The 21,777-nt window shown below is 35.7% G+C and overlaps 2 protein-coding genes across 11 annotated transcripts in view; both read left to right on the top strand.

The window, feature by feature from the left end:
- The window catches only part of lepr (leptin receptor), an 847,758-nt gene that overhangs the window by 401,655 nt on the left and 424,326 nt on the right, over positions 1-21,777 (top strand). The window lies entirely within an intron of this gene.
- Positions 1-21,777, top strand: part of pde4ba (phosphodiesterase 4B, cAMP-specific a) — a 338,467-nt gene that overhangs the window by 309,432 nt on the left and 7,258 nt on the right. For 9 of the 10 annotated variants that reach the window (XM_087257474.1, XM_087257475.1, XM_087257477.1 and 6 more), the window contains one exon: positions 10,331-10,443. In XM_087257474.1, coding sequence (XP_087113600.1) covers positions 10,331-10,443 — 113 coding nt within the window. Of the gene's footprint in view, positions 1-10,330; positions 10,444-15,814; positions 15,988-21,777 lie in introns of those variants that run through there. The other variant, XM_087257483.1, reaches the window with a different exon arrangement.

Genomic DNA, 21,777 nt, shown 5'->3' with positions numbered 1-21,777 from the left:
ACCAGAGTACCCAAAGCCAGAGGAAAACCCACGTGAATGCAGAGAGAACATGCAAACTCAACACAGAAGCGCCAACTGACCCAACCGAGGCTCGAAGCAGCAACCTTCTTGCTGCCCTACCTACTGCATCACTGCGTCACCCTGTATCACTACTCTTTAGTGTTTATTGTAGTAAACAGACTATTGCAAAGTGTTACTTTTAAATTATTTAGTTGAGAATAATTTTATAATTATTGTTTATTTTTCTAGTTTCCACTTTCTTGAAAGTCTGTAATCGCTAAATAATAGCACATAACTGTTTTTAATCTACAATATACAGTATTTACTTGATTTCAGTCCCCCCCCCCACCCCCCCCCCCCTATTCGTATAGAGAGAGAGAGAAACACATCTGTTATGCTGTTTCTCAATGTCCTTTGGCTACAAACAAGGTTTTCCAGAATTTCCCCAACTGTCTTTCTTTTTGCTTTCTTTCTTTCTTTCTCTCTCTCTCTCTATCGCTATCTCTCTCTCATCTTACAATCAGAACCAGAGGAAGTGTAGTTCTTAGTAGGCCCATTGAGAATTGAGCTTACGTCAGACTTCATGCTTCCTCTTTATTGGAAATGCTATAGTTTATCCTTCCACAGCTTGACTAAGCGTTGAGACACTGCTCATGAATTCAGGAGGGGCAGAGATGAAGGGAATGAGAGAAAGGAAAAATGACACATGTGAGCACATGCTCCTAATCTGATTCTCAATACTACGCATCAGGAAGACAGAGACACACAGCTGTTACCACACACACCACATCCGATAGCTCATGCACGCACTTTAACACCTTCAAACGACTTTAAGACATGATGTGTTATTTGCGACTTGACGTGACTTTAAACGACACTCATGCAAACCCATTCTGTGGCTGCAAAACGTAAATGCTTATACTTCTTCTTCTAAAACCACACCTACGCTTGACCTGAACCGTCAGGCTCCTCACACAAACAAAAGAAGTGTCACTTGTGACGTCAAATATCGGAATGATAATGGCAAGGTTTATGACAGAAGAAAACAGAGGTGCTGACTAGGAAATAGATGATGCAGACTCGCATACTTATGGAATCTTATTTCCTCCATTCAATAAACAGAAAGCGATGAAAGTATATTACATTTTTTTTATTATCTCACAATTCTGACTAACACAAGATATTCATAATTAGGAGTTTAAAAAGTTAGATTTCAGAGAAAATAAGGCTCAATCACTTTTCTTTTTTTTTTATTAAACCTTAACCAATCAATCTGTCTGTCTGTCAATCACATCTCTACTCTTGACATGAACTGGTGTTGTCAAGTTCTTCACACACAAAGATGTGGTAATAATTGTATGACATATCTGAATAATTAAGGCTTACATTAGAAAACAACAGCAATTTGTAAGGAAGAAAAATATTTATTTATTTATTTATTTAGTTAGTTAGTTAGTTAGTTACTTACTTATTTATTTAGTTATTTATTCATTTTTCTTCGGGTTAGTCCTTTTATTAATCTGGGGTGACCACAGCAGAATTAACCGCCAACATATGCAGCTTATATTTTACACAGCAGATGCCCTTCCAGCCGCAACCCATCACTGGGAAACACCCATACACTCTCATTCACACACAGACATTACGGCCAATTTAGCTTACCCAATTCACCTATAACACATGTCTTTGAACTGTGGGGGAAACTGGGGCACCCGGAGAAAACCCACGGCAACACAGGGAGAACAAGCAAACTCTACACAGAAAAGCCAACTGACCCAGTCGAGGCACAAACCAGTGACCTTCTTGCTGTGAGACGACAGCACTACCATCTGTGCCACATTATTTATTTATTTATTACTTATTTATTCTCACTCATTTCTACCACAAAATAAAAGATTTTATCTCAGTTTCTTAACTCACAACTCTAATAGATTTTTTTATAGTAATTTAAGATTTAATTTCAGATATTCATAATTAGGAATAAAAGAAAGTTAGAAAATGTGAGATAAAAAGTCACAATAAAAAGAAAATTTTCAAATGCGTAACGCTTGTCTGTATTTTTATCTGTCTCTCTTTATCTTTAATCTATTTACCTGTCTGTTTGTGTCTGTATCTATCACATTTACGCTTGACCTGAGTTGGTTCTTTACACACAAACAAGGATGTGTTAGTTATGACGTAAAATGTTGGAATGATAATTAAGCTTTACAACAAAAGAAAACAACAGTGCTGACTTGAAGATATATATGTTAAATGATGCAAACAAGCGTTTGTGAATAGGCTTGTTTATGGCATAGGATAAATGTTTTTATCTTAGTTTTTTTAATCTCACAATTCTGAAATAAAGAAACAATTTTTTAACAATTCTGGGATTTTATCTCAAACATAGTTCTTATTGAGAACTGTTTTTAAATAATGTGACTAAATTACATTACATTTATGTCATTTATAAAATATTCTATGAAGAAAAAAATGCTATTTTTTAGATCAGAAATCAATTTTTTTTAAATTGTGTTTCTGGAAGAATAAGTCTAATTTGTGATACAAACAATAATAAAAAAAAATCCGCGACAAAAATAGGCTGGCTTGTTTTATTTTTACAGTGTGTTTGCGTATATATTTATGTTTGAAATTGCTTTTTAGTTTAGCTTAGCTTAGTTTAATTTAGTTTAGCTTAGCTTAGCTTAGTTTAGCTTGGTTTGGTTTAGCTTATTTTAGTTTAGTTTAGCTTAGCTTAGCTTAGTTTAGCTTAGCTTAGTTTTATTTGGTTAAAAAAAGAGCTTAAAATGACCAAGAGGTGACAATCAGTAGAACGTTCCATTGCAACAGCAGCGCACAGCAACAGCCCCGGATTCTGCCATTTTGGAGTGAAACCGATCAGCTGTCTATTGGATCTTACTGCAGTCGCGATGGCAAGCAGCTGCTTTGTTTTTTTTATTTATTTACTTAAAAAGCGCAATAAAGCTGAGATGCTACCTGAAAGAATTACTGTGACAATCCTCAGCACTTTAAATAGTTTATTGTACAGACTTCTAATATGCTGTTGTTCTATTGGAGTTTTCATTCATAAAATGTTTCGCAAATTGCACTAGAGTGTCACCTCTTGGTGATTCTATGCTCTTTGGTTTGGTTTAGCTTAGTTTTAGTTTAGTTTCGTTTAGTTGTTTTGTCTTTTGTTTTTTGTTTTGTTTTTGTTTTTAAAATAATTGTGGTTAAATAGTTCAACGTTTTATTTGACCATTATTCTTGTTTGTGTATAGAATACACTTGTTTTGATTTATAATAGCAGCTAGTTAGATCATATTATTCTGCTTGTGTTAGTAATTGAATAAGTGTGTGTGTGTGTGTGTGTGTGTGTGTGTGTGTGTGTGTGTGTGTGTGTGTGTGTGTGTGTGTGTGTGTGTGTGTGTGTGTGTGTGTGTGTGTGTGTGTGTGTGTGTGTGTGTGTGTGTGTGTGTGTGTGTGTGTGTGTGTGTGTGTCTGTGTGTGTGTGTGTCTGTGTGTGTGTGTTTATAGAGAATGGGGAAAAAGCCTTCTTGCGCACATGTGGTCAAACACTCACTGATCCTGTCAAACATTATTAAGCACCTCAGACCCCAGACTTTTATGAGCAACAACTCTTCAGTCTGGCCATATACTAAAGAGTTCATAAATTCATAAAGCATTTTATCTGTATGTCATGACTGTACTTTGCAAAAACAAATCAAGTTAACTAGGTCAAACTTTTTACTGTAATGTTTCAGTTAAGTTATATTGATGATGAAGTTGGTGTGTAATCCATTAGACATTTTTTTCTAAGGAACTTCACAGGTTTATTTCTAAAAAAAAAAAAAAAAAAAAAAAAGGTTAAATCTGCAATTCAGTTGATCTAATGTAACAATATTGTTATTAAGAAATATTTATCCATCCCACCACTGAATATATTCTGTTGTATGTCTTGTTTGGCCATGCTTTCATATTGTATTCAACAAAAATAAATGTCAAAACATTGTAGAACTCTTAAAATAATGTTTCTGTTTTGAATTATTAAAAAATTTATATTAAAATTGTGATTTTTTTTTTTATTAAATTAAATTGTATTTTATTTTTGCTCCTTTTTAACTTTTTTATGTTTGTTCATAACATTAAATCTGCCATTAATTAGGTCTAATGCATCAATAGTATGCTTTGTTTATTATCAAAGTTAATTAAGAAATAGTTCATCTATTTGTGGTAATGTTGTGTAGGATTAGAACTTGACCTTGAAAATTGCGAATGTTTGTTTTTTTGTTATTATTATTTTTTTGCATCCTTAATGCAGATAGATAGACTTGTATCAATAACAATATTATGTTTATATTTTTAGAATGTTAAGATTTAATTTTGAAATTTGGATATCTGTTTTTTTATTTGTAATTAAATAGACTTAATTAATCAATGACATGTCTATAATTATCCTTGATTTTTGACTAAATGCAGCAGATTTATTCAGGATTAAATTATTCTGTGTCTTGGCCTGATTTTTACAGCATCTTTTATAGCGGCTTTTGTATTACATTTGTTTTGATTTCTCTTCCGTGCATGATTTAATAATTGTTAAGATTAATGATTTATTTAAACTGACCCTGAGATGTAATTGTTAATATTTCCTAAAGCCTTTATCTAGACAGCAGATTCTCTTTAAATCTCGAGGGTGGTCTTTTGACTTAGGTCAGTAAGCAACCACCTAGCGACCACCCAGAACGCCCTAGCAACTGGATACCAATGCACTACAAACCACTTCGAAATCCTCAGCAACCGCATGCCAACACGCTGGCACCCACACACAGCCTAACATTACACCAAGGCCAGGCACTGTTCACATTCGCCTCAGAAGCATACAGATGTGCTCGCACTTAGCGGCCCTCTTTTTACTTCTAAAACCGCTTCTTTAAAGCAAGCCACTGCAGGAATATATATGTATAGTATCTTTTCTCTATGCCTCTCTGGTTGATTGTTTAAGAAATTTATTTTAAGTATATTTTAAAAGTTTTGTTTATTGATGCATTTTTATTAAATATCTGCTAATTGTAATGCATTTCTAGTATAAAAATCTAAACATTGGATGAAGTCCAGTTCAAACTTATTGTTATTAACAGAGCAAGGATCTTGAAATTTTCACAGTATTTCTTATTGCATTATTGGATTTTTTTTCTTTTGGAAAACATCTTGTTGCTTTTAAGTTGGCATTGGGGATGGACGGGTAAATATTATTATCCTCTTTATTTCTTTTTATTGGCTACAGAGTAAACCACTGTTGTTAAATGACCTACAGTATCCAATTAGCCTTAATGAACTCTGGGAGTCCTGCAAGAACGCTTTCTTTGCCATTTCAGATGACTTTATTAATAAGTTATTTGAGGCATTGCAGACATGTATGGATGCAGTCCTCCAAGCTCATGGGAGTCATAAACAATATTTGTCCACTGCACCATGACTTTATATTCTAAACTGTACATTATTTCTGTTAAGTGACAAGACATTTCTCTAAGAAAAGTCCTAATTAATCACTTTGCTAATTAAGTAATTAGAAACCAAGGCGTAATCATATTTTATTTTGGTATAAAAAAAAAAGTAATAGTTAAAATAATAATAATAATAATAATAATAATAATACATTTATAATTTATAGTGTACTTTTCTCTGACCCAAATCGCTACAAGGCATACAAGGCAAACAGTAACAAAGCAGAACAATAAAAACAGTAAAAAAGACCACAATAAAATATGAACGATTCAATACAACTGGATAATTAAATTAACCCAAATAATCAATCTAAGTTAAAAGCAACGGTAAAAAGGTCAGTCTTGAGAAGTTTCTTAAAACAGTCCAGAGAAGCAGCCTTCCTGATGTTCATGGGTAGACCATTCCATAACTTAGGTGCACTGTATGAAAAAGCGTGACTACCCATAGGGTTTAGTTTACAGCGTGGCCGTTACAGCAAAAGTCCAGATGAAGAACAAAGATTGAGGGTGGAAGTGGCCAGAGTTACCATGTCACAGATGTAGTCAGGTGCTAGCCCATGCACTGCTTTATATGTTAAAATCAGAGTCTTAAAATCAATACGTGACTTAATAGGAAGCCAGTGAAGTTGCTGAAGTACAGGGGTAATTTGATGACTTATGGTATATATAAGTATATATACACAATCTTCATTAAACAGCACTTTAAAAATAAAATAAGGAGGGGGGGGGGGTGGCTAATAATTTTGCATTTAACCATTACTGTACAGATTATTTTGGGGGTATTTATCAAATTATGTATTGTAATAAAAACCTACTGACAAAAATTGATAAAAGTGAAAGTGTGATAAAAAGCAATACTGTTTTATTTTATGTTTATTTCCACTGTACTCGCAATTTAAAAACATGCATTATGAAATCCAAAAAGCCTAAAATTGCAAAATTGACAGGCTTAATAAAACATTTTTGCCTACAGGGAAAACCTTTCACCTTAAATTCAAATCTTGTAAATCTCATAAAAAAATCCACTCTCCAGCTTTTTAACATTGCCTTAGTCTTGTAAGTCAGCAAGTACCCATACACACACACACAAAGGAAAAAAGAGTTACCCACACCAAAGCTCTGTTTCTGCCGGTGTTCAGAGAGCAAATATGCATGTGTGGCTTTGAGCGTGTGGAGATTAGAGAGAAGTGCCGTCATTCGACAGGCTCCTGCTAAAGTTCTGCTGCTGTGTTGTTCTGCAACTAGGAGACCCACCACAGCAAAGCTAGAGGCGCACAAGGGCTCGTCTGTGTCCCAAAGCCACAGGGCAGCGATTCACCAAACTCCCCTCCACTGTAAACACATGTAGGCTTCATACAGACCCACACACACAGCTCACGCCTGTGCTTCGCGCATTTCTGCGGCGTGCTTGCGTACATCTTGACATTAATTCAAGCGCACGGGAAAATGTGACTGTTTATCATTTGTGTGTGTATATGTAAATATGTGTAAATGGGCTGTTTTGTTTCTTTTGTTCTCTCTATGGCCTTTTCAGTTTTTTGACTTTTTTGCTACATCTTTTTAAATGTATATATTAAATACTATACTTTTTTTTTTTAAGTTTTACATTTCAATTGTATTTTTTAAATGTATCTATATACTATAAACATATATATATTATTATGGCTCAAGTAGATTATACAGAAAATTTTCAATATAAGATGTAAAACAAAAAAAAAAGTAAAAATAAAGTAAAACCTAAATTAAAATGTATGCTTTTTTTTAAAGTGTAAACTACAAGAATATTTAATTTTTTGTGTTACTTTATTTTGATTGTCCCTTTAACGCATTTTGTTAAATTTAAGTTACACTGCATCTACATGCCCACTAATTTTCATTAGAATATAAGTAGGCTGTTAGGTTGGGGTTAAGTGTAAGTTGACATGTACTTGCAAAGTTACTGATAGTCAGTTAAATGTCTGTTGAAGGAGCAGTATCAACAGATATTAAGCAGACTGTTTACTAATACTCATTTGAGAATTAATTGGCATGTAGTTGCAAAGCAACATTTAGTCAGCAAAATGTGCAATAGGGACCATCAAAAATAAAGACTTAACATTTTTTTAAATTTAACTAATATAAAATAGCAAACAGTGGTGTTTATCATTCATACACTGATCAAAAGTCTCTACAATTTAATAATGTTAAGCTTTTTTAAAAATCTTACACACATACAGTAAAGGCTGCATTAATTGACCAACATACAGTAAAAAAAAAAAAAAAGCTAGTTTAAATTGTTTACATTTTAAAGAAGGTATATGAATTGTAATATAAATATATAGAAATAATAATATAAATTGTGTCATTTGTTATTGCGGTGGCAAAGCTGAAATGACAACACTCTTAATACTCTCTTAATACTCTTAAAATGTAAATCATGAATAATTGAAAAAAAATCACTTTCAAAGATCAGTTTAATGAAGTAGAGATTTATTATCATCGCGAATAGGAATAAGGAAATGAACACTTTAATTCAGAAATAAGTGTTAATTTTATTCAATAAAAATACAAAATTACATTAGGGGATTTTGAGAAATTCTATTTAAGTGAAAAAAATGAGTCAAATGCACAGAAATAGATAATAAATAAAAAAGTTAACTATAATAAACAATAAATAAGTACTTACATTTGCCGAATACACAAAACGTTCACCTCAAGTTATTCCAGTCATTCTTGGTCGGAATGGGAGTACTAGCTTTTAAACCATTAACGTTTAAAAAATGCATTGTGGCTAAAAAGATCTGAGCTTAGGCCTCTAGCAGGAGTATGAAGGCAATATATAGTTGGCGCCAGAAGCCTTATAGGTTAATGCACCAACATAAGTTCAACTCTCGGCCTGAGGTCCTTTGCTGATCATGTTCCCATTCTGTGCTTATGCTTTCCTGTGATTTCTCAACTGCCTTGTCAATTAAAGGTGTAAAAGCCTCTAAATTTAACTATAAGAAAAGGTTTCAGAATATATAGTTTGTACATTACAAGCCGTATCCTTTTTGTATTAAGTAGGTAGTCTCTATTTAAATGAGAAAAAACTAGAACTAAACATATACTATTACATACTATTACTACAAAACTAACTAAAAGTATAGCAAAAAGTCTTTTGTTTTCATCTTTGTAAATGTATTTAATACATACTGTAAGCTTTTTAGAGGTAAATCTATTTGCTTCACACTGCCAGGTGTTTGACCTGTACGGCATCTCAGAGTCAGTAATCTTGATGCTATTGGACAAATCAAGCCGGTTTTCCTCCAGTCGTCCTCACTGTTGCTTCTGCGACAAACACAACAGTCGGACATAACAGCAGCACGATGATAGCATTAAATACGAACCAAGCGGACACTTAAATGTATTAATTTAACACAATTGTGCCCAATAAGGGGTTTTATTGCTGCATTTGTGATCATGATCATGAACGAATCGTTCTTTTTTACCCGGATTTTCTAAATGAACCAGTTAAACTAATCCAGCAAATTAAACTGAATCATTTGTAACGATTTGCATCTCCAGTAACGTTAAGCACTTATCCACAAACAACTTGATACTCCCCTCGGACTAGAAATAAACCAATACATACTGAGTTATTCAGTTATTAGAACAGTACACTGTAATCAGATTTGAGAAGCTGTGAATCAATAATACTGTGCATGCTTGATTCAGTAAACCGAACACAAACATCCTGCTGTGACTGACTAAACTAATCTTAAACAACTGCAGCACGGGTAAACCAAGGGTTGAAATGAGAGGATCTGGCGAAACGTAAGTTTATTTCATAGCAGAAAGTCGTAATGGAATTTAAAGAAGTAAATCATGCTTCAGTTGGGTTGCAAAATGTCATTGTAAGAAACTTTTCAGATCATGGTGATGTTTTCACTGACTGAAATGATGATTGCTGACTACAGATTCATGATATGTTGATTCCAAACTTGGGAAGATTGTCACAAAAAAACTTCCCACATCACTACTGTATCTAACCTCAGAAGCAGCCTTACACACATATTTTACTTAAGACTGCAGTCTTGTGGGCTGTTGTATTTGAATTTGATAATTGTTAGATGATAGTGGTAGATGGTATGGTTTTTGTGTCAAAAAATCTTTGGTTGAGTTTTTATTATACATAATTTATTCTGATTTTGAAACTTGCACCTAACAAATATCCTTATTTACAAAAAACATCAACAAACAGAAAACTAAAACTAATACTGAAACTAATAAAAACTAAACTAAAACTAAGCAATTTCAAAATATAAACACTTGTAAATCTACCTCTATAAACTAATTAAAACTCACTGAATTTGAGAACAAAACATCAAAACGAAATAAAAGCTAAAACTAATGAAAAATCCACAACTATTATAACCTTGATATACAGTTGCCCCCAGTGTAATATAACCTCCTTTGTCTCCTCTCTATGGCCATCAAAACCTACAAAAACCAGACTGATAAAAAGCGGGAGGGGCCAGAGAGAGAGAGAGAGGGAGGGAGGGTGGAAGAGAGATGCCAAACGGGGCAGTGAAATGAGGAAACCTAGAGCCAAGAGTCTGAAATGAATCACAGCGCCACAGCCAACTCTCAGACATGAGTGCGAGTGGCAGAGAAAGAGCCAGTATCACCCCCAGCCAATGAGAGGTGGCGTTCAGTCAGAGCTCAGAGGAACCCACAAGTACTGTCTCATACAGTCCTGGAGCAAGCGTGTGTGTGTGTGTGCGTGCGTGCGTTGGAGCCCAGGATGAAGGATCGTCTGGCGGCCTGTGCTCGAGTGGCCGTGCAGCAGGGTTTTCACGGTGCCCCCGTTTCTGTGTGTCTCTGTCCAGACGAGTCCTACCAGAAGCTGGCCGTGGAGACCATGGAGGAGCTGGACTGGTGTCTGGATCAGCTGGAAACCATCCAGACGTACCGCTCCGTCAGTGACATGGCCTCCAACAAGGTGAGCAGATGCAGAACATCACTCTTGTTCGGTAAAGTCAACTTTTGTTTGGTAGTTTCGATGCTGTTTTTGTTTGAAATGCTTCTGCAGACGTTCACTTTATGAATGGGGCTATTGAGAGTCTTGTGCCTGTTAGCTTGAATTAAAATTCTGTTTCAAGCTGTTTTCTAGCACTTTGGATTTGTAAAATATGCTAGATTTGGATTTTTTCTTTTGTTTTGGTAGTTATCTTGCAGTATAAATATTAATTTGAAGCTAATATCAAATCAGCTGATCATGTTGTGAGTTTAAATGTGTTAGTAAAACTTTTAGCACACTCAAATTACCTTTGCTCCTATTTCAAACTACTTATTTAATATGAGTTGAACCAACACAATTCTTAAGTTTTTTGTGAGACAACTTACTTTTTATGTTTAGTCAAATTAAAATTTGTAAATAAATAAATAAAAAAACAATTAAGTTAACTTAATCGATTTGTGTTGGGACAACATGGAGGAATAGTGTGGAACGCAGCATTTTTTTTTACAGTGCATGCCTTTTATTTCCAAAAAAATAAAAATAAAATGTCCACACTCCTTTGTTTTGCATTGGAAACAAATTGATTGACAACTTGTGAATTAAATTATTTTAACTGAAAAGGTAAAAGAAGGTGATTAAGAAAGTTAGAGGAGCTATTTATCCAAAAAAGGACAACTCTGTCAGCATTTACTCACCCTGAAGAATTTCATTCTTCATATTTTGCAGAATGTTGGAAACTGGTAGCCATTGACCTCAATAATATTTCCTACAAGCTAACCGCATTCTTCAAAATACTGTCTATTGTGTTCAACAGATGAAAGAAAATCAAACAGGTTTTTAACAACTCGAGGGTGAGTAAGTGGTGGAAAACATTTTTAGCTCAATTGTCCCTTTGTAAGTTTGCTAGTAGATCTGTACTAAGAGTTTAGATGCAAAAACCTTCAAATGTCATCTGAAATGTTCTTCTAAAATGAGCATTTTTATCATGGAGGTTCAGTAAAATCGTTTTATGGCAAAGAATAATTCCCTTCCATGGTCTTCAAAGTGAAATAACTCAACATAAACAATGGAGGCTGAGAAAAAAAAGAAGTTAATTTTCAATGGAAATTTCAGACGGCACTAAGAGATTTTTGCATTTGAACTCTTTATTAAGTAATAATAAATTAAATTTATTAAATTTAATAAATTTGGTGTCATTTTTTTAAAGCAAACTTCACAAATAATTATAAACAGTCATCAGACAATACACTGAATAAAAGGCAGAAGCAGAATATTGTTCTTGTCAAAGAAATCTTCCATAGGTTCCACTTCATATTAACTTTCCTTAATTAATTCTTAATGTTTTTTGCATTCATCTTTGTGTCTTTTTGTTTTTTACGCTATATAAAAATAAAGGTTAGTATTATATTATATTATATTATATTATATTATATTATATTATATTATATTATATTATATTATATTATATTATATTATATTATATTATATATGTTCACTTAAATTAATATTTTGTGTGTATAAATTTTTACAATGTAGCTACATTTTTTAACGTATGTGCATGTAAAAACATCTGTAATTAATTGCTGTAATCACAATTGTAGTTGTTGCACAATTACACCTTAACCCACCCTTAAACCCACCTGAATCCCACCTCAATATAACCCTAAGTGTTTTGATCTACAAAATGATACATAATACGTACATTGTTTTGATGTAAGCACCTAGTACATAGTTAATGCAACCTAATATACAGTCAGACCCTTCCAATTACTTAAATATAGTTTACTTGAAAACACAGCATACGCAGGTTTACTGTAAATTGAAAGCATTATGATAAACAACATAATTAAATTTGAAAAACAAACTAGCAATTTCCTTGTGAAACATCTGCTGACATCACAAGCTCAATCTCTGTCAGTATTACAGACTTCCATACGCGTGTTTCAACCTGCATTGTGTATCATCTGTTTTGCACTTTGTTTTTACACTTCTGTCAATGTCATCTCACGTGATCCTTAGCATAGCTCCAGTGTGTGTGTGTGTGTGTGTGTGTGTGTGTGTGTGTGTGTGTGTGTGTGTGTGTGTGTGTGTGTGTGTGTGTGTGTGTGTGTGTGAGTGTGTGTGTGTGTGTGTGTGTGTGTGTGTGTGTGTGTGTGTGTGTGTGTGTGTGTGTGTGTGAATGTGTGTGTGAGTGTGTGTGTGTGTGAGTGTGAGTGTGAGTGTGAGTGTGAGAGTGAGTGTGTGTGTGTGTGTGTGAGGGTCCTGCAGCTGTGACTCAGGTTTCCTGTCTCCTTCCTAAGCTCTAGCTGAGTCCAGACTACAATGGGAGTGAGTACTGTATGGCAGGGCAAGGCCGCACTCCCTGTTTGTTTCTCCTTCTGCTGACGTCAAACAGGCACACACTGCAGCAAGGGGACTTTTACTGCAGACAATAGATATGAATGCACACTTACTCCCGCACACAGGCTCACTCATACTGATACATGTACAGGAAAACGACGTGTTTAGGGATGAGCCACCACTTGCACTGCGAAGAATTTTCTTAGTCAGTGTTTTTGACCTGCTTTCCATGAAAAGTATATCTAAAAATCTTTAAAATGTGGTTTCGGGGTTTAGTATTGATGGCAGGCTGAATGTTTTTGACTTTTTTTTTTGACTGCTTACCTATTTCTGTGCGTGTGAATCTCACTATATTTTGTTTTAAAAACAAAACTTCATCGTATGGTCCTAATAGTTTATGTTAGTTAATGAACTGACTGTTATTAATTAATATAAGAAATCATTTTAAAATGGTAACATCAAAATTATTTAAATATATTATTTTATAAGAAACCTGAAATATAAATTAAAAAAACTAATATAAAATAAAGTGGTTATAGCTCTTTATACGTTTTTAAAAAAAAATAATTTTGCTGAACACAAAATAAGAGGTTTTTGAAGGTTGTTGGAATTTGGTAGCCATTGATTTGTTCCTGCTCTGGTTGTCAATTGATAACAGTTTACAACATTTTACAAAATATCTTCTTTCACGTTCAGCAGAAGTAAAAAATAAACTAATAAACGGTTTGGAGCCACTTCATTCCTTCATTTGTTCATTTGTTTATTAATTTACTTACTTATTTAACTGTGCTGTGCCTTTAATATTGTACACAAATCTAAAGATTAATATGTACATTGACTAAAAATCGCTGCAATCACTTGCATATCCCCACAATAAATATGAAAGAAAAGAGGTCAATCACAAAGCCTGTTAGTGTGTCACAATTGGTCCAAGAAATCTTCATATCCTGGGAGCTTTTGTGTGAGTTGTGGAAATACATTGTAAAGATAGCCATCAGTGTTGTACAGAGAGTACCAGGACATCTGACCCCTTGGTGGCCTTTTGAATGTCTGTGTCACTTAATGTGCATTACGCTTTCAAGTATGTGTGCATGTAGAACCCTGCAGTATCAATTCCAGGATTTCTCTGACAATATCTTACACTGTAAAACCCAACAGTCAACTTTATCAAATTAAATGAGTGTACTTAACTCAAAATTGACTGAAAGTTAATTCTCCTCATTTGAAAAGAGTTTTGAACTCAGTGTTGAAGGTAATGAGTTAATTAAAAACATCATTACTTCAACTTAAATGGAGTAAGTTTACAGTACTTATATAGATTAGTTTTTTCTTAAAACTTAAATTGTTTGTTGCAATCGGTTTTCTCAAACTATTTGAGTTGCCTTAACTTATTGGGTTTTACAGTACTCGGTTGATTTGAGTTCTCTTCATTTATTGGGTTTTACTGTGCTCAAATTGCTTCATTTACTCAAATGGAGTAAGTTCACAATGCTCACTAGGATTAGTTTTTCAACTTAAATGGTTTGTTGCAATCTGTTGCCTCATGGTTTGAGTTACCTTAACGTTTTGGGTATTACAGTGTATATGTACGGTATATATTCTGTTACTGTCAACTTGGATATTCCCGTTGAGATAACAGAACTGCAGACTCACTTTTTTTTAAAAGATAGTGAGCCCACTAAATAGTTTAAAGAGATACTAAAGTTCAAGGCCATGAAAACCCAAATTCAGTCACATCATCATATTCTTTCCCGACCGCTTTGGTAACTTTTCGGACTTTTATTATTTTATTTGTTATATTATGCAAAATACTGAAGACATTTCTTCAAAATGTAAAATTAAAATGTTGTGATTTAGATCATAAAATGATGGTTTAAAATAACAAAACGGATACATTATTTTCAGAGATGTTTTTATTCATTTTTAAACGATACTAAACAAAATAAATGTATCGATTAAACACAATACTAATATATTATAATGTTAAAACTATTTTGCAAAAAAGAAATGTTATATATTTATATTAACATTTTACCAGAGAAACAGAAACGTTTGAAGTCAGAATTATTAGCCCCCTGAATTATTAGCCCCACTGTTTATTTTTTTCACAGTTTCTGTTTAACAGAGATTAAAAAAAATCAACACATTTTTAAACCTAATAGTTTTAATAACTCATTTCTAATAACATATTTATTTTATCTTTGCCATGAGGAAAGTAAATAATATTTTATAGATATTTTTCTAGACACTTCCATACAGCTTAAACAAATTTAAATGTCGAATAGCAAATTTTTAAACTAACAAAATGTTTTCTCTAGTAAAACCTTAAACACCACATGCAAATGTTCATTCAACGTCTTTTTTTGCATTCGTGTGTGTGCGCCTGCGTGTGTGTGTGTGTAAAGTTTTACTTTAAATAATGACAAAATATATGAAATATTCGTCTGCATTGCACTCAGGCAGACAGAAAATATGCCCACATTAAAACATTAACCTTGTTTTAACTACAGAATGTGCACATGGCTATCTCCCTAATTTAGTTTGATGTCACCTTAAAGTTTAATAGAGACATAATAAATTAAGCCTTCCGGGGAAAAATCTAAAAAGCATAATGCTTAAAGGTTTTCTGTCATCTTCTAAATAATCTCATTGCTGTCTAGAAGCAGCAGTTTAAACATTAAAGATGTAATTTGTCTAAATTCGTTTTAAAACTGCCATTTTAGTGATGCGTAAGTCCGGATTTCCCTCAGATCTGCATGTGTGTGGCAGTGTATGTGAGTGTGTGTTTGCTTTGATGACTTCAAGGGATCCCATCAGTATGCTTGATCTGACTCCAGAGCACACTGTTTACCCTATAAACTATGTTGCAATGGGGTAAGAAGTCGTGTGTATGTATGTGTGTGTGTGTGTGTGTGTGTGTCAGGAGGCGGTGCTGTGGTGAGAGGGGGAGTGTGTATACAGTGACACACTCACACACTGAAGGATAGTCAGCGCTCACAGCTCAAACTTAGTCAGTAATACTATTGCGTCTCTCAAACGCCGAACCTTAAGGCTCGAGACAGCCAAGGCGACACATTCACAGCCAGCAGGACGTAGAAAACTCAACTCTTAAAACTTAAAATGGGAGCTTGCTGCTTTGAGAGGAAAGAACAGAAAAAGGCCGGAAAAGTTAACTGTTGGGAAAAGGTGAGTTCCCATTGTTTTATGCTTTTAAAAGTTGTTGATGCACTGTTCATTGGATGGGACTTGGTGTATTTTTCGAGGACTTATCTGTGGTTTTTAAGTAGTTTTCAACTTTTTTGTAGTTGTTCCCTTGTTTTTAATTGTGAATTCTGATAATAAGTGTGCTTGATGGGCGAAAAGTGAGTGCTTGGAAACTTTTTGCACATTGCATTGTGTTGAAAGGTTACATGTGGGGCTGAAATAGTGTGGTCGTGTAAGCTCTGGCTTAAAAGTTAAAAATTAAAGATGATTTATTGTTCAGCCCCACATATACTGTACTAAAAGGCAAAAGTCTGCTAGTATTGAAAGTTCCTTTAAATGAGATTGGTTGTAGATTGAGCACCAGTATCAGCTTGCATGAGTTGAAAGGAGTTGAAATAGTTTTGCAAATGTTCGCTTTCATTTCTGCTGACTTTTTTCTGATCATCTCAAATTAGTGTTTGTCTTTTTTAAACAGCTTGAGTTCCTTTATTATTTTTTAAATGCTCTACATTGTGTGGATGTAATGCACATATTGTGTTCTAATCTGTTATTTAAGAACTGATTTATTCACTCACCCTCTTCCTATGTTGATTTTCACAAACATATATGCATTGAGACATTTAGAGGAAGTGAAACGTTGGGCTTGTGTCCTCAGGCAGTGTTGGTTGGCACACAAAGAGCGGACGATTTCTTCAGAAGCTGTTATTTCATTATTGATGATACCAGTCTAATATACCAGAGAACCTGTTTGTCATCTCGATGTGCGTCACAGTCTTTCAAAGTCTCCTTCCAGCCATCATCATATATCAATGGCTGTTGAGAATTTGCAGATTTTGCAATTATGTGCTTCTCGACTGACATCATTCAGTCAGTGCAATCAAAACTCCCACAGTTTCTGACCAAAAAAAACAAGCGAGGGTTTTCCCCCACTTGATGATGTACACAAGACATTTAGATACTTTTTTTTTAAGAAAGACACTAAACTAGCAACCCAATTTTGACTGGCTCGACTGATAGATGAAAAGTGAAATGTACTTTGAGGATTGATTAACTCGTCTGTCCCACAGTCAAATAGATTGATATGTTAGACAAGGTCATAATGACTGTACAAACTAACTGAACATGCCACCGGCAAACAGTATGAGGTAGAGATGCGCGGTTGGCGGTTATAGCCGCGGACTCCGCGGATAAACCGCGGATCGGGCGGATGACGTTACGAAAAAATAATATTTTAATTAAATTCGGGCGGGTGGCGGGCGGTTGTACTGTTTTTATATTCATAGCTGGCGCACCAACGAAAAAGCCTAGGACTGACTTCACAGAATGGGAGGAGGAATCGGATACACTAATTCTGGATGAAGTGTACAGAAGTATTCCTCTACAAGCTTCCGTATAGACGGATCAGCAGAGGAAAATCTACTTTCCTTTTGGGAGAAATAAGACCAGGCATTCCCATGACTACAGCACCTTTCCAAGAGAATTCTATGCATTTCAGCAACAAGTGCTGCGAGCGAGCGCTCCTTCAGTGCAGCAGGGCGCATTATAGTGGCTATGCAGGCGCCCGTCTGAATCCTGACACTGTAGATGCTATTTTATTCCTGCATTGTGCCAAGAAAAAATCAAACTAGACCTAAGGTCAGGCATATTAAACCAATTAGCCTATGTTATTTAGGCTACACATATGTTCAATATAAACTTTTGAGTTCGGTCAGCTGATAATTTTACGTTCATATTGGTTTAGCCTATTCTATTCTAGACATGTTGGCCTCGCTTTTACGTTCCGAGGCTATTTTGCCAGAATTTCTTTGTCGCAAATTTAATGGCGTAGTATTTCGTTATGCTTCAAGTTTGAGGGGAATGGGGATGATCCTAAGTCCATGGGTTATTGGGGCACTTGTCATACATGCACTTTAGCCTGGTCAGGTTCGCTCAAAGAGGGATGGCATATCTATTTTTCTAATTTAATTTCTAATTGTGGGGGTGACTGAGCCTACAAGGCTTAGGCACGATATGACGTTTTTATTAAAAAATGTTTCAACTGTTTGCCAAAGCATGCGACAATTGCCTATGCCTACATTAAGATATTTATGTTAATATTTTTTTTTTACTGCCTGTTGTTTCTTTTGGCATATAAAATAGGTATTGTCTGATAGAGATATCAATAAAGGTTAATCTGTGTCGCAGAACTGTGTTGTTTCCGATTTCTACAAGCTCAATAACATCCACAGCAAAAAATAAAAAATAGTCGAAAAACTGTGCCCATTAATTAGATGTGCAAGGCAAGCAGGTATACGGGTTGCTATGGACAACTACAAATGTAAACATTAATGTAAATGACTTATTCTATCTATTTACTAAAAAATTAAGTGAAATAGGCATTTAGTAGTAGGCTAAATAGCAGCATGTTGAAATGATGTGTCAATGCGTTTTCTATTAGGCTACAATAAAAAAAGTTGTATAGTACAGTGCGTTTAATTTAGGCTATTTATATATTTTTTGTCCCTGTGCGCCGATTGGAGACGGAGTTCACTGCTGATATTCTGAGAGCTCGGGCGCTTCTCATTTCTTATTTGTGCATCCTCGTTTCCTTTCCTTGCTTTCTTTCCTCGTGTTTCCCCCCCACCGGGATACGAGGGAAGGACGCAAGGAGGAGACTGAAGGACCGAGGAATCGAATCAAGTGAAAAGACACGTCCTCGTATCTTTAGCGTCACTTCAAAGCGTCGTCAATTAATGACTTACACGTTTGGATTAACTGCATGTCTACATTAAAGTCATTCTCTATTCTATAATGATCAATAAAGAAACATTCATTTAATAAAAAAAGGAATAAGCCATTCAAATAAAGAGCCCAATCAGCAGATGGCGGGCGGGTGCGGTTTTAAAAATTGGTCTAAAATGTTAGTGCGGATGGATGGCGGACGGATGATTAATTTTGTCATGCGGTTGCGGATGAAATAATAGCCCATCCGCGCATCTCTAGTATGAGGTGACTGAACTAATCTATCTCAATCAACATCTGCTGGTTTATACTGCCCACTAGTGGAGACAGTAAAAAAGCTTCCAGTAGCTAATTATTCCAATCTAAAAACATGCTAAATCACATCAGTTACTGTACAAATAAATAATTAAATTAAGGATATTTTGCTGTGGTGCTCATTCTAAATTACAGTGACTTGTTTTTAATTGTTTTGTGGCTTTCCTGAATAAATAGTTAGGACACTGAGTAGAAACTATATGTTTTTAAATCACTTTTAAATGAACTAGCAATGACAAAATATGTATATATTACAGCACAAATAAATAAACTCCTGTAAATTGTATCTAAATCTAAATTCATTTATTCATTTTCTTTTTAGCTTAGTCCCTTTCTAATTCTAAATGCTACACATAAATCTAAATCTTTGTTAATGAATGGAATCAGTTAGCTTGAATCAAGATTCTTTCATCTTTGAGAATGAAATTTCCTTCATTCACGCTTTACTCATCTCAGAGTAAAAGTCAGTACACATTCACCCCCCCCCACAGCTACATTTCTCACAGGGTTTATAGAGAGAGCCTCTTACATGGATTTATTGATATGGATGATACGAAGAAATGTGAGCCATCTTTGATATGTCAGAGTTGTTTACAGCTCCGACTAGACGTCTCACACACCGCGAGGAACCCCCACTGCAGCATAATGCAGAGATTCTCCACCATTCTCCAGCTTTCTCTTTCTCCCCTCATTCCCTTTCTCCCTCCCACACTCTTTTTCTCACGAAGACACACAAACACACGCATTTCACTGTTTGGATAGTCCAAATCAGTGAATGAATCCTTTTAGCTCCTAAAAGCTGAGACTAACTTAAGAAAAATAATTTCAACTTTTTATCACTCTTGCTACTCCAAAAATCTAGCTTTAATTCAATGTGTTGCTCTTTCTTTGTCATTATTTGTACCATTTTCCTTGCCAAAAATAGTTTTTTGAGTAAATTCTACTTCATCTATTTGCTGTTGGTTTTAAAAAATGCACCATTTTATCCATCATAGCCAAATCCCACTGTCTGGTCTGCTGCTTTTAAGATGCTCATTCGAGAAACCGACGCTTAAGTATCTAAACACCATCCTAATTAGCTTATTTTTAATTTTTTATCATTTTCTTCCAACAAGGATTATCCTCGTCAGTGGACTGTGCCTGCATTAGCTGTATCAAGGACTGCTTATCAATTTTGGCTGCCTGCCTCCGCCCCGTTCTGATAAATCGGGGCTTGATTTGGCAGGTGTTATTGAGACGCAGTGGTGTCCTCGTGATTCCTGGTCAGCCATCTTTGGAGGCTTGGGAGGGAGGGAAGCCTCAGCGGCAGCCCGTGTCACATGACGCTGTTGCCATGGCGTTGGGATGTTGGTGTAATTGGTGTTCCAATGTAGACAGAGAGATAGAAAGAGGGATAGTTGGGGGGGGGGGGGGGGGGTTGATATCATTGAAAATAGACAAAGAGAGGCAATTATCCAAGTCTCCTCTCCCACCATATACACCATCTGATAAAAATAGCAGTGGACTCTTTATGGGAATGCAATAAAGACCAATCCTAAAGCAGACACAAATAGGCTTAAAGTTCTACTCGATTCGGAATCCCATCAAGTCGATGATGAATCCGAGGATGTCCTAAAACCTCCCTCTTTCTGTGTCTTTCTATGTCTTTTTCCTTCCCCTGCATAACAAAGCGGGGCTCCCCCCTCCTCTGCCATCTCTATGTCAAATCATATGTGGCTGTTGTGCATGTTGCTGGGGCTGACAGACTCGAGACCGGGGGAGAGACGCGAGAGGGAGGGGGTGAGCGCGAATGAGAGAGAGAGAGCCAGAGCTACATGATGAAAGAGTGCAAGCGTACTGCAGCAACGGAGCGGCACTAATCCAGCAGAGGAAGACCCCCCTCCAGCCAGATGAGCATCCCAGTGTTTTTTTCCCACATCCCTCCCTCCCTCTGCTACACTGCTCCTTCATCTCTTCCATAATTCATTGGCACTTTCAGACCCTCCGCTTCGCTTCCAGCTCCGGCCATCGCTCTCTCTGGATCATCATCTTCCAGCGAGCCCAGGACGGGTGTTCCCATCCTCCGTCGGCCACCCGCACCAATCGCCAACCATGGAGAGTCAACGCCGGAGCCATTTGCCCAAGAGCCGCCAACAAGACGGCTCGCATCAGCTTCTCAGCTACTAATCCATACCAAGCAGAGTAGGAGAGGAGAGAAGAGGGGATTTTTCATATTTTCCACCCCGAAGAATCCCTTTCGTCTGCCTCTCTTCTAGCTCTTTTCCTTCGTGGTATAGGAGTGCGCTGTTGTGGATTTCGGCAGATTGAATACAATCCAAAATGCCTGAGGCCAATTACCTTCTCTCTGTATCCTGGGGTTACATTAAGGTGTGTATGATGGTGGTTGTTTTATGGTCCGCTAATGGAGGCTGGTTTTGGTACAGTGTTTGTTGGTGGTCTAGAAGAGCGTTGAGGATGAAAACCTACAGCTTGTCTCAATGTGTGGCATCCTGTACTGGAATGTCTAGATCCCAGCTCTGTTTTTGGGCTTTTTTTGGCATGAATATGTTTTATTTTGGAGGAGATGTTGATTTAAGTGTCAAAAACAGAGTTGTGTTGGTTGTTTATGGGATTAATCCTTTTGTACTGATGAAGCGTAAAAAAATCTGAGATGTGGCGCAGGATATGGCTGCCGTTTTTCGACTTATTTAATTATATATACATTTGTTTATTTATATCTTGGAACAATGCGTCTTT

The sequence above is a fragment of the Danio rerio genome, chromosome 6, assembly GCF_052040795.2.
Source record: "Danio rerio strain M-AB ecotype USA chromosome 6, GRCz13ab, whole genome shotgun sequence".
In the NCBI taxonomy this organism is placed as follows: domain Eukaryota; kingdom Metazoa; phylum Chordata; class Actinopteri; order Cypriniformes; family Danionidae; genus Danio; species Danio rerio.
The sequence above is the reverse complement of the archived record's forward strand: the minus strand, read 5'-3'. Positions and strand labels throughout refer to the sequence as shown.